The sequence below is a fragment of the Cajanus cajan genome, chromosome 4, assembly GCF_000230855.2.
Source record: "Cajanus cajan strain Asha chromosome 4, NIPB_CcT2T_4, whole genome shotgun sequence".
Taxonomy (NCBI): domain Eukaryota; kingdom Viridiplantae; phylum Streptophyta; class Magnoliopsida; order Fabales; family Fabaceae; genus Cajanus; species Cajanus cajan.
In genome coordinates, this window is record NC_138520.1 from 8,757,528 (window position 1) to 8,770,078 (window position 12,551).

The following is a 12,551-nucleotide window of genomic DNA, read 5'->3' on the forward strand; positions in this document are numbered from 1 at the left end:
CACCAGGGTTACGTGACGACGCAATCCAACTGTATATTTTCCATGAGAGGTTAGGCGTGGGACATGGGTTGATGACATGTTTCACCGTATCAACACTTGGTTTGGATGGTGTTGAGGCCAACATTTGGTTTGGATGTGTTGGTTACATCATGGATTATACAGTGGTGTGACTTTGTTTTGGATATGGAATATGTATACATATGGTATGGATTGTATACATTGGTTATGGATTATTTTATTATCATAAAATATGTATATATTGGCATGGACGTGTATACATTATATTTTGGGTTGGTCTATATTTAGCTTGAAAATGACTTGTTGGTCTGGATAAATACTGTGGATAAATATTTGTTTAATGATATTTTATTATGATGTACTATGATTGGTTTTATATGTGCTAACCCTTATGTTTCCATGTGGTTTGGACTGTGATGATCTCACTATGTGGGGGAGCAGATCAGGTATGAGGCTTTGGGATAACAAGGAGTCTTTTGGATAGCTGCTTTGAGAAGTGGCTAGGTTTAGAGCTTGACCAGCACCTAGGGTGTCTTATTTTGATGTTTTCATGACATTGTAATTATATTATCTTTTTGGATTACTGTATAATTTTACTAAGAATGACTCTGATATAATTATGTTTGATATTATGAAACAATTTTTACACTCTAGCGTAGCTGGCTTTTGCTCTATTTTCTTTATTTTATATTATTTTATTTTGGCTGGTTATTAATGTGACGACCTAGGGTGGGTCGTTACAGTTTGAGAAAATGAGATTTTGTGTGTCTTTCACTCTCGAAGAGCTAGGTTCTTGAGTCGGTGGGTGAATCTTCACTGGCGAAGGGGAGGCTAACAAAGTCTGTCGTAGTTGATTATCATGTGGAGTACCGCATTGCCATCATCACCTACCTCCTGAGTCACGCTCTTACCTATCGACCCTTGCAGCCCCATTGAAGACACCGATGTTGGTGCTTGGGTCACCGAGCACTTGGCCGCAACATGGCCATACATCCCGCATTTCTTACAGATTAAATGAAGCCCCTCGTACTCAATTTTAAACCAGTGGTTACGAAACCACACCCTTCCAACCACTGGTTTATTTAAGTCAATCTCCACGCACACCCTAGCGAAGCGTCCTCGAGATGCATCAATCGTACATATGTCCACCTTCACCGGTATGCCTGCTGCGGTTGCTAAAGCCAGAAGAATGCTTTCATCATAATATTCCATGCCCAAACATGGGAATCAAATCCAAACTAAAGTGCTTTCAAGCTTGACTTCAGAAGCAATGAAGTCTAGAACCCATGGACGAACAGCCAAATAGTGATCAAAAACCATCCACGGCCCTCCACCGATCACATGCTCCTTATCCCGAGGCAGATCAAACTTAACCACATAAAAACCGAAGCCGACGTCAACCATATCAAACCCGCCTTGTAGCTTCCACATGGATTGTAATTTCTCCTTTAATGTGAGAAAATTGACAAACTTCCCCAATAGCTTCACTATCACAGCGTCTTTCCACGGTTCCCAGAGGTCTTGGAGGACAAAATCATCCACAAAGCATTTCGGTCGAAGTCGATCGCCCCCTTCATACTCAATATGAAACTTCTCTTAGGCAATTAGATCCACTTTCTCCTTCCTTGGAGAAGTCGAGCGACCCATCGCCTTGTCACGGAAAGAGACATGTGTAGACACCCTTTCTTGCCTGCTGTCAGGAGACCTCGGAGGGGGTTGAAGTCGTGACCTCCCTACACCTTAAGGTTTGACATAATATTAATTGATTCAATAAATATTAATAATTTTAAAACACTTCTAAATAAATATAGAGATGCGAAATATCTCAACTCTATTAGTAACTAATAATAGTAATGTCATTCGTGCAAGCATCAATGTTGATACCTATAAAAGTACAAAAAAAAAATCCATTAATCAAGTTAATGGAATCATGTAACATTTTACCAAAAACAATCATAAGCATACATACATATATACATATATATATATATATATATATATATATATATATATATATATATATATATAACTTTATATTATAACACCGCTCAATAACTTTATGTTAAATATGAATTTTGTAAATCCAATCGTTAGATTGAAAGTTCTTTACTCTTATATTATATATACAAAATTTTATATTAATCCAAGATGATTTGATACTTCACTTTTATAAAACAAAATTGATATAATATATACATTTTAAAATATACTAAAATATGAACATTTTGATTACCTTCAAGTTGCTATTCAATTTTAATAAAAATTGATATAAAAATATAAAGTGATATGAGCTTTCAATTTAACAATTGAATTTATAAAATTTACATTTAATATAAAATTATTAAGTGATATAATATTTAGTAAAAATTATATCAGTATTATTATAACTCTTATATATATATATATATATATATATATATATATATATATACTTTTATAACAATTGTCTTAAGGTGTGTTTTTTATTTTTGACTTTTATAACAATTGTTTTAAAGATTTGGTACATAACATATTTTATAATACCTAAAAATCATAATTTTTAAGAATCATGAAAATATATTTTTTAGGTAATAAATATTTTTTAGAATGATTATAAATATTACTTGTGAATAAATTTTTAATAAAAATAAGATGATATTTTTATCATATTAAATATTATTTTCACTTTAAAAAATTAACTTTTCACTTCCCTATAAAAATAATCATGTGAAAATTTTTTGTTAAAACTATTTATGAACTTCTTTATTGAAATAATATTTTTTTAAAATTTTTTTACTCAAATAGCAACTGTGCAAATTTATTTACACCACTAACACTATTTACGATTGACGTTCAGAACGAACTATTTCAGAACGGGCTGTTCTAGATGTAAAAATAACACATGATGAATGGATCAGAACGGCCTGTTTCGAATTCAGAACGGTCTGCTTCAAATTCAAATTTAACACATGAAATATGAAACTAGAATGGGTCGTTCTGAATTCAGAACGGGTCGTGCTGGCCATTTCTGATACGAATCTTTAAACATCAATTTAATATCAAAATCTAGACTAATTTAATATCAATAATCTACACTAATTATTCTATTTTTATCTGTTTGCGACTCCTCCTTTCACTCCAATTCATGGACGCGTAACAAACATTGGATCGAGAAGATAAAGAAGAAGAAGAAGAAGAGAGTGAAGTGAGTTCCATTTGGAATCGAGAGATGAGAGGAGAAAGAGAGAGGAACAGCAGCAACACAGGGACAGGGACAGGGACGGCGCAGAGAAGGATAGGGTACATAAACGCCCAAACGACGTCGTTGCAGCAGATCCGTCCCTCTCTCATAACGTGGTTCCTGCAGCGACCCCACTCCATCCCCTTCGTGCTCGCGCTCTTCCTCTTCCTCGCCTGGATCTCCCTCCGCGTGCAGCGCGCCGCCCACACGCTCCCCCGCTCCTCCGCCTCCGACCGCCGCGACGCCGCCGCCAGCCTCGTCCGCTTCCTCCCCTCGCGCGCCGCCAAGGACAACCGCGGCTGGCTCTTCGACCCCGTGGCGCTCGCCCTCGCTTCCGGCCTCAAAGGTACGATCAAACGGCCTCACACGCTGTCGTTTGGGTTTCGGAGGGAATTGCTGTGTGTGGTGCTTGTGGTTCTGCAGGTGGAGCTGTCACGTGCGCCTCGCTTCACGTGGGAGAAATTCGACCTGGCAAATTCAGAGGGAATCACAGACACCACGATTCCAACGAGACTTTTCTCATTTGGGGCGCTGCCACCAGGTTTAGGGTAAACAATTTTTCTTTTCTTTACACAAAATTCGAAATGCTTAGATTAAATTATTTAAAATTAATTATCGTTTTTTTTAAATTACATACAAATAATATGTTACTCATGATAAGAAACCACTGGTATGGTCTAGTTGAAGGTTTGAGATTACTCATTACAAGAAATCACCATCACCAAGCTTGTGAGATATTTCGGGTCCCACTACAAAATTAAGCCTCTCTATCCAGCAACGGATATTATTTTAATTATACTGATTAAAATAATTTTAATTTCACTTTTGATTCTTCTATTTTAAGTTGATTTTATGATCACATTGATATTTTTTCTTAAAGTCTAATTCTTCCTATTATTTCAATGTGGTCCAGTTATAAGTTTAAGTAGAATTGGAATAAAATTTAGGGTGTAAGATTTAGAAAAAAATGGGATTTAGAAAAGAGACTCATTAAAATTTGTCAATTAATTTCTTGATGAATTCTTCCTTAATATGGTATAAGTCCATAAAATATTCACTCTCTTCATAAAAAGTACTAAGCTTTTTAGCAGAGGGAAGGGGCGCGGGTTTTGCATGTTTCCTGCTGCTTCATTGTTTGTTGGTCTTAAATAATTTTAATCCAATATAAAATAGGACAAAACTTAATCGGATATGGTTAGAATTAGAGATATATCTAAGTAATATATGTAAATATATATTAATGAGATGTGCAATAAATATAAATGCATATTGTTAAAATAAATTTTCAATCCTAATCGAAAAATAACATCAATTGTACTTAAAGAATTGGTTTCAAATTTTGTCCTATAAAATAATAGTTTACAGAGTGTACACATCAGTCATCATGGTAAGAGCTATTTGATCGATTAATTTTGCAATGCAATGAAGGAAGATTTAAACAACATAGTCAAAATGTTGAATAAACGGTGGCCTGTATTACTAACATTTATATTCTGATTATTCTCATGAATCTGTTATTCATGATTTGCAACCAATTTATTTGCAGTTAGAGAACAGCGAGGAAGATAATGGTTATGCCGAAGTGACCCTTGACAGAGATGAAATTGCTGTAGCTGCCAGTCCAGTTCACACAGCGCATGCTCTAGTGAACATTGATCCCATTCGTAGTACCTTCTTTATAGGGTGTCAAGACAGTATCGTAAACTATAATGCCTCTACTGACTTTAATGTATGGAAAGATCTTTGAACATTTTTTTTCTTTTCATTTTGTTTCTGAATCTGAAATGTATCTGAGTCTCCAGGTTGCTGCACAGCATAATGAAGTTTTAACCTATTAGTTTTCTGTACAATTACGGAGCATAGTTGCAAATTCGGCTGCTGAATGTCAGATTTTATAAGAAAGGAAGACAGAAACCAAGGGAAATACAGTTATGACCTTAGTCTGATACAAGAAGGGAAAAATTGCATAGGAACATTGTTAATTAAACACTTCTTTATAAAGAAAGAAAGATACCAATGATGGTCCGTTTATATAATTTTTTAATGATTTATAAAGAAAATATATATTTTTTTTTTGGAGGAGTTAATGCATTTATATGGGAGAACTTTTAAAATACGGTAATTTGATGAACTAAATTAACACAAAATAATTTAGATAAGGATCAAGAATGATGTATTTTTTAATATAAAAAACTAAAGTAGTACAAATTTTATTTTTAGACTAAAATAAAATATTAAAAATTTAGAAGAAATAAAATTATATTATATCGTTCATTTTTCCTTATTATTTTTTCTTTTAAAATCACTTATATATATATATATATATATTTTTATTTTTTGAATAAACATATTGTATAGCTAGCTGAAATTTGTGTCGTTGCATATATATTTTAAGTCATGTTAATTAATTTTTGTTGTGTTTTTGTAACGACCATAAACTTAGTTTGTAGACATTATTAGGATCATAATATCTTATGTATTGTCTAATTTGATGATTATTGGACCATAATAAGTTTGTTCTTAGAAAGGCGCTCTAGTAGATTAAGAAGCAAGAAAAAATGTTTATAAGATATTCTTAATTTCGATTCTTAAGTGATGTGAGATTTTTATGTATATTGGAACAAGTTCCAAGGATGCTAGTGAATTTACGGTCGAATATTAGTTTTAGAAGGAGAGTCTATATCACCCCTTTTTAAGACAAAATTGTGATGATCCAACAAATATCAAAATAGACAATACCTCAAACGCGATGATTTTAACAATACCAATAAACTAATTATTGAAACAATTTCTAAAATTTTAATAAGTTTATTTGTGAAATCCTTTTTAATTGACTAATGAAGCAATATGTGACCATAGCCGAATAAATTTACGTATGCAATTTATTTATTATTAAAGTTTATATTTTTCAATATGTTAATAAAATAAAAAGTTTAATTATACTTTTAGTTACTCTGTGATTTTTTATTCTTCAATGTTTTTTTTTTAACTTACGTCTACTTTTAAAATTAAGTAAAAATAGTTTCTCGCCATTTTATTTTTCTATTTAGAACTATCCAAAATATGGTTAAACTTACACTGTTAAAATGTGAATAGATTTTTTTTTAATTCTTAAATAGTTTAACCTTATTAAATTATCAAATTCCATATTGTGAATACAACCCTTTCGGCCTGTTTTGCAATAAATTGCGTAGTCCTCACTCCTCACTGATTCCCCATTCAATTCCATTTTCAGGAAGAAACAATGCACGGTTAAGGAATTTTTTTTTCTCAACCCCTAAAAAGGTAGTGCTTGTAAAAAAAATGGTTTAAAAATCAATTCAAATATTCTCTTGTAATGAATTTCAAACATACGAATTATTTTCTAAATCAAATCAAATTAACTCCCTATGTTAACCACAGCACAAGGAATGATACTTAGGTTTACAAGTTAATAATGTTTAATTTGAATGGGGAACTTGTGTGATGCGCATCACTTGCAAGAAAAGAACTTGACATCACCTACTTCACATTTCCCTTTTTTTTTTTTTTTTCAATTTTTATTTGTGGCGCAAACTATACAAGGTTTACTTGCACGCAAGTGCTGTGTAATGAACAACAAAACAAAAAAAACTAAACTAATTCATTTGTTTTAAACAAAATAGATTTGCAAAACTTAGCTTGGCTTCCAACTAGTTCGGAATGATCATTTAATAGTAATTATTCTTCTGAACAATATTATTTTCGTACACGATACAACCCATAACCATACTGAGGTGAAGGGTATCTGAAATTCTGAACCCATCCATCCTAATTGGTGATTGTATATGTTTCTTTGGATAAGGTGAAATATCATTTTCAAGTGTTTGAGTTGATTTTCATACGTGAAGGGACTATTGTAATATTGCTTAGAATATTAGACTTGGATCAAACTTCCAAGATTCTGGAGAAGGTCAAATCTCCAAGTTAAATCAGGTCATCCTTCTTTGCTTCAAAATTCAACTTCACAAGAAACCAATGCAATATAAATAATCATTTTTGTATTGTAAAAAACAAATTCATTTAACATCTTTAAATCGAACTTGCTTGATTAGTGATTACTGAATCTAGCAATTTTTAATGCTGCAAAATATATTCCTATAATTTTATCAACAAATCATTGATTCCAGTACTACTGTACACAATTTCTTTAAATAAAATTTTTGAAATTTGACTATTGTTAACAGAAAAAATATAGTTAGAAGAGATGATCTCACTAAATTTTGTAACTATTGTTGGTTTAACAAAGTGATTAACACAGCATCACATGCTGATTTTATATCCAAAAACAGAAGTTTCCTCGCTTGTAAGCCAACACAAGATTGCTTGTGGAAAATCCAAAGGGATAGCCAATGCTCCCCCAAGAACTATAAAGCTGATCCATTGGAGAAGACTGAGCAATTAAATTAATCACACAAACAAATCATTCTCTCTGATTTTCACATCTTTGGAAAGTGACATGAAAATGCAGAAACAGAACAAGAGGGTGGCAGTTTTGGTGGGGTGCAATTACCCCAACACAAGCAACGAATTGCATGGTTGCATAAACGATGTGTTGGCAATGAAGGAGACACTGGTTAAGCGTTTTGGGTTTGATCCCAACAACATTGAGCTTCTCACTGATGCACCTGACTCTTGTTCTTCGTTGCCCACTGGTGCTAACATCAAGCAGGCACTGACTAACATGGTTGATGGAGCTGAAGCAGGGGATGTCCTCTTTTTTCACTATAGTGGACATGGAACCAGGATCCCTTCCAAGAAACGTGCCCACCCCTTTCGCCATGAGGAAGCAATTGTGCCTTGTGACTTCAATCTCATCACTGGTTTGCATAATTTCCCTCTCCTGTCACATTCTTCAAATCACACTATTCATATATGCAATTCAAAACATTCATTTTTAGGCCTACTAATAAGTCCAACATCATACCTGTGCCACTTTGAATAAACAGCTTTATTGAATAAATTATTTATTATATAAGTTATTTTTATGATAAAAAAAAAAAAAAATAAGGTTAAACTATTTTCATATAAGTTATAAAACATGGACACATTTATATAACATCATGTTAACATGTTTTACACACAACACTTGTCAGCATATGTTTAGAGACTTCTTTGATACAATTTAGACACCTTTCTGACATAACATGTCGTGTTCTTGTATCTAAATTTTGGCTTGTAGGATAACCTTCTTAACATTATCAACATCATGTAGAACTGATGATTTTACTTATAATGTCATGTTAAATAGATTTGGACTTGAGGGAACTAGTGAACAAGCTGCCAAAGGGTGCAAGTCTGACAATATTCTCAGACTCATGCCACAGTGGAGGCCTAATAGACAAGGAGAAAGAACAAATTGGACCATCCTCAATGGTTCACCAAAACACCACCTTGAGAGGCTCTGACATCACCCCAAAGACGATCCCCTACGACTCCATACTCCACCACCTCTCATCACTGTCAAAAGTGAACACCACAGACATGGGAAGCCACCTGGTAGAGCTGTTCGGCTCAGAAGCCAGTTTGAGGTTTCGGCTGCCACTGGTTGACCTTGACTTGTTGGAACAAGTGATGAGGCCTGACGAGGGGATTCTGCTGAGTGGCTGCCAAGCAGATGAAACCTCAGCAGACATGAACGAGGGTGGTGGAAGGGCTTATGGGGCGTTCAGCAATGCGGTTCAGAGGGTGTTGGAGGAGAACCCCGGAAGGGTGAGTAATGCTGAGCTTGTGATCATGGCTAGGAAGATGCTGCAGAGTGGAGGGTTTGAGCAGCATCCTTGCCTCTATTGCAGTGATGACAATGCTCGTGCTGCATTCTTGTGCCAAGAACAATGAGGCCTCACTCCTCACAGATGAATCAAGTCAGAGGTTGTGGCTCTTGTATTGTTTGGATTTTATATGGAATAAATGGAAACAACTGTTCATTCTTCAAGTAATCATTTGTTAATACTCTTTGTTTCAAATACTTTTACCAAAGTTGGTTAACACAGGTATTGAAATTGATCTTTGGTTTAAGAGATTTTTTGTCTAATAATTTTTTTTAGGAACTAAATGAATCTTTACTCAAAGAGTTATTTTATATAAACCTACACAAAAATAAATATGAAGGTAATATACATATTAATTAATATCATGAGTTTAATTGATTAAATTCGACATTTATGATCGACAAGCTTTCATAAGTCATAACTCAAGAATACCCGTGTATAAAAAATAATAGGCTGATGATATATATACCTCCATTTTTTTTATACATACATCTCTTTTTTTTTTTTTTTAAATATTAAATTCCTAAATTATCCTTAATATTATTTGAAATAAAAAAAATTATCCTGGAAAATTTTTTTCGGAGGTGTATTTGTACATAATTATGAAAAGTTCTTTCCGGAATACTAAAATTACTATTCCGAAAATAACTTTCCGTCGGAATAATTCTGGAAAGTACTTTCCGTAACACTAAAATTACTATTGCGTAAAGTTCTTTCCGGAATTATGGTAACAAATACACACACTGTTAATATTCTGGAAAGAATTTTTCGCAATAGTAATTCTAGTGTTACGGAAAATATTTTTCATAATTATTTTGACAGAAAGTTATTTCTGGAATAGTAATTTTAGTATTCTGGAAAGTACTTTCCGTAATTATTCTAACGGAAAGTTCTTTTCGGAAGGCTCATGATATATACACTTCCTATTTTTTTTTATAAGTACACCTTCTTTATTTTTTTAAAAAAATTATAAAATATTATATATATATTTTTTAATTTTATACCTTTAACTTTCAATTTTTTACTTTTTTCTTTTTTTTCACACTTTTTTTTTCTCTTTCAATTTTTACATGCTACCAAAATAGGTGGGGTGAAGGAAAGATAACGAGGTGCATGTAAAAATTGAAAAAGAAAAAGAGAAGAAAAAAGAGATCTGTAAAAAAAGTACTAAATTAAATGTTATGAATGTAAAATTAAAAAAAAAGCAAAAAATTAAGAATATTTTAAAATTTTAATTATTTTTTTGAAAAAGAGGTGTACTTATAGGAAAAATGAGGTGTATATATCATCAACCTTTAAAAAACACTTTCCAGAATATATTTTTTTATTCTAAATAATATTAAGGATAATTTAGAAATTTAATATTTTTTTAAAAAAAGGGAGTGTATGTATAAAAAAATGGAGGTGTATATATCATCAACCAAAATAATAAAGAAAACGACGAGCCCGTAAAATGTTGGAGCCCAATGAAAATTCAGCCCAATAGTCAACTCATACATGGCTAATGATATATACACCTTTTTTTTTCTTTTTTTTTTAAGTACACCTTTTTTTATTTTTTTTTAAATTAAAAATATTCATAATTTTTTTATTATTTAATTTTTAATTTTACATCTCTAACTTTCAATTTACTATTTTTTCTTTTCATACACCTCCTTTCTTCTCTTTTTCAATTTTTACATGTTTCATTTTATCTTCTTCTAGTTTCTCATCTATTTCAGTGAAGTTTTAGTTCTTTTAATTTTATATTACTCTCTTATTTTCTCACCTCTTTCACTTTTTCACATGCACCAAAATCATAGAACTGGTAGACGACAACATTATAGGTACGTGTAGTTTCCTCGACAGTGTCTATCAAACCAGACACACATTTTTTTTCTAATACTTTCTTTCTTTTCACCCCTCCAAAAACCTTAACATTAAGTTTAGTGTTATGAAAAATACATTTTCACTATTCTAGAGGACTATGCGGATAGTAAAATCAATGAAAAAACTGAAAGAGGAAGGAAAAAAGAATAATGTAAAACTAAACAAATTAAAATTACCTATTAAAATAGGTGGGGGTGAAGAAAAATTAAGGAGGTGCATGTAAAAATAAGGAAAAAAGGCATGCAAAAAAAGTGTTAAATTAAATGTTAGGAGTGTAAAATTTAAAAATAAAAATAATAAAAATTAAAAATATTTTAAAATTTTAATTATTTGTTTTTAAAAGGAGGTATACTTATAAAAAAAAAAAGGAAAGTGTATATATCAAGATCCATCATACATAGCTGAATATCAAAACAACCCAATTGATTAACAGATTAAGCTAGAACCATAAATAAAATAAATATTAATCATAATTTTACTTTTTAATTCCTCTATTATAGTGATTTTGATTCAATTACTTGTGTCTCGAACATAGTCTTTTAATTTTTTTAACTGATATAATCATGTTCTTCAGTCTATTATTTTCTTTTGATAATATCAAAATTTTCATGAATTTAATCCATTCAGCTATTTAAACCCTCTTTTACTCAAAATCTTCAATCAAAATATCACATTTCATTCCTAATCATAAAATTTTCCATCTTAAAAACCTTAATTCCCCATATTTAATAATCTAATCAAGTTCTTTAATTTTGAATCTTTATAACAATGATTTTATAAGATTGAGTTAACCTCATATATATCTTATATTTTTAATGGTATTAGAGTCAATCTCAATATTTAATATTAAATTTATTGTGTCACTAATTATAGAGCCACTATCAAATCATCCACAAATATTTAGTCTTGTAAATTTCAGGTCTTCCTTAATCATAATAAAAAAGATTTGTTAAAGACTTCATATAAACTATTTATATAACTAAAATAGAGTGCATATGTGAGAATAATCATGATCTAACAAACCAATTTTATATGATTGAGTTAGACCATAAACTATAGTCTTGATATATATCCTTCAATTCTTTTTTATTCGTAAAATTTTTAGTAAAATTTTATTTCTATATACTTGTCATTTCTAAATTTCAAGATAATATTAATTGTTATATTATTAATTATATCCTCACATCTTATCTAATTTTTAATTAATTTACTCATAACAATTAATATACATTTATTTTAAAGTAAAAATGTAGAAAAATATAATAGAAAATATCAAAATTATTATAAAGAAATGGAAGTAATATCTTAAAATCGTTGTTTATAGCTTAAACTTTGGATTAGTGGATTGAAGTGGAATTAAATGTATCTCCTAAACTTAAAAAGGCCAAAGCAAGCAGGATCACAGAATGACAATAGATGAGTTGTGAAACATAACTGTGAATCTGTGATTATGATGTCTGAGAAACTTGACACAGAAAAGGAAGCTTAAGGTGAAGGATCCAGTTAAGGTGATAACTGTGTCTGTTCAGGTGTGGGCTCGAGACACGAGATAACATTCGCATGCTTTCAGACACACACCATTGTCTCGTCTCTCCACCTCCACAATTCAACTCATCTCTACAACTACTCATTCTTTAGGTCAACCAACCAATTAG

General features: G+C 31.5%; 2 protein-coding genes across 2 annotated transcripts; both read left to right on the forward strand.

The window, feature by feature from the left end:
- The first annotated feature begins 3,093 nt into the window (after positions 1-3,093).
- LOC109802851 (RmlC-type cupin) lies at positions 3,094-5,088 on the forward strand. The gene is made up of 3 exons (XM_020364253.3): positions 3,094-3,584; positions 3,662-3,786; positions 4,785-5,088. Exons 1-3 carry the CDS (start codon positions 3,227-3,229, stop codon positions 4,983-4,985), a joined length of 684 nt encoding a protein of 227 aa, XP_020219842.1. The 5' UTR covers positions 3,094-3,226; the 3' UTR covers positions 4,986-5,088.
- Positions 5,089-7,645: 2,557 nt separating this feature from the next.
- MC9 (metacaspase 9) lies at positions 7,646-9,191 on the forward strand. Its single transcript, XM_020364252.3, has 2 exons — positions 7,646-8,079; positions 8,508-9,191. Exons 1-2 carry the CDS (start codon positions 7,716-7,718, stop codon positions 9,092-9,094), a joined length of 951 nt encoding a protein of 316 aa, XP_020219841.1. The 5' UTR covers positions 7,646-7,715; the 3' UTR covers positions 9,095-9,191.
- Positions 9,192-12,551: the final 3,360 nt, after the last annotated feature.

Bases quoted from the DNA above. Each gene is read 5' to 3' on its own strand.
- MC9 (XM_020364252.3), top strand. From the start codon at position 7,716: ATGAAAATGCAGAAACAGAACAAGAGGGTGGCAGTTTTGGTGGGGTGC. The intron at 8,080-8,507 runs GTTTGCATAATT...CATGTTAAATAG, and splicing joins TGACTTCAATCTCATCACTG to ATTTGGACTTGAGGGAACTA.
- LOC109802851 (XM_020364253.3), top strand. From the start codon at position 3,227: ATGAGAGGAGAAAGAGAGAGGAACAGCAGCAACACAGGGACAGGGACA. The intron at 3,585-3,661 runs GTACGATCAAAC...GTGGTTCTGCAG, and splicing joins CCTCGCTTCCGGCCTCAAAG to GTGGAGCTGTCACGTGCGCC. The intron at 3,787-4,784 runs GTAAACAATTTT...ATTTATTTGCAG, and splicing joins GCGCTGCCACCAGGTTTAGG to TTAGAGAACAGCGAGGAAGA.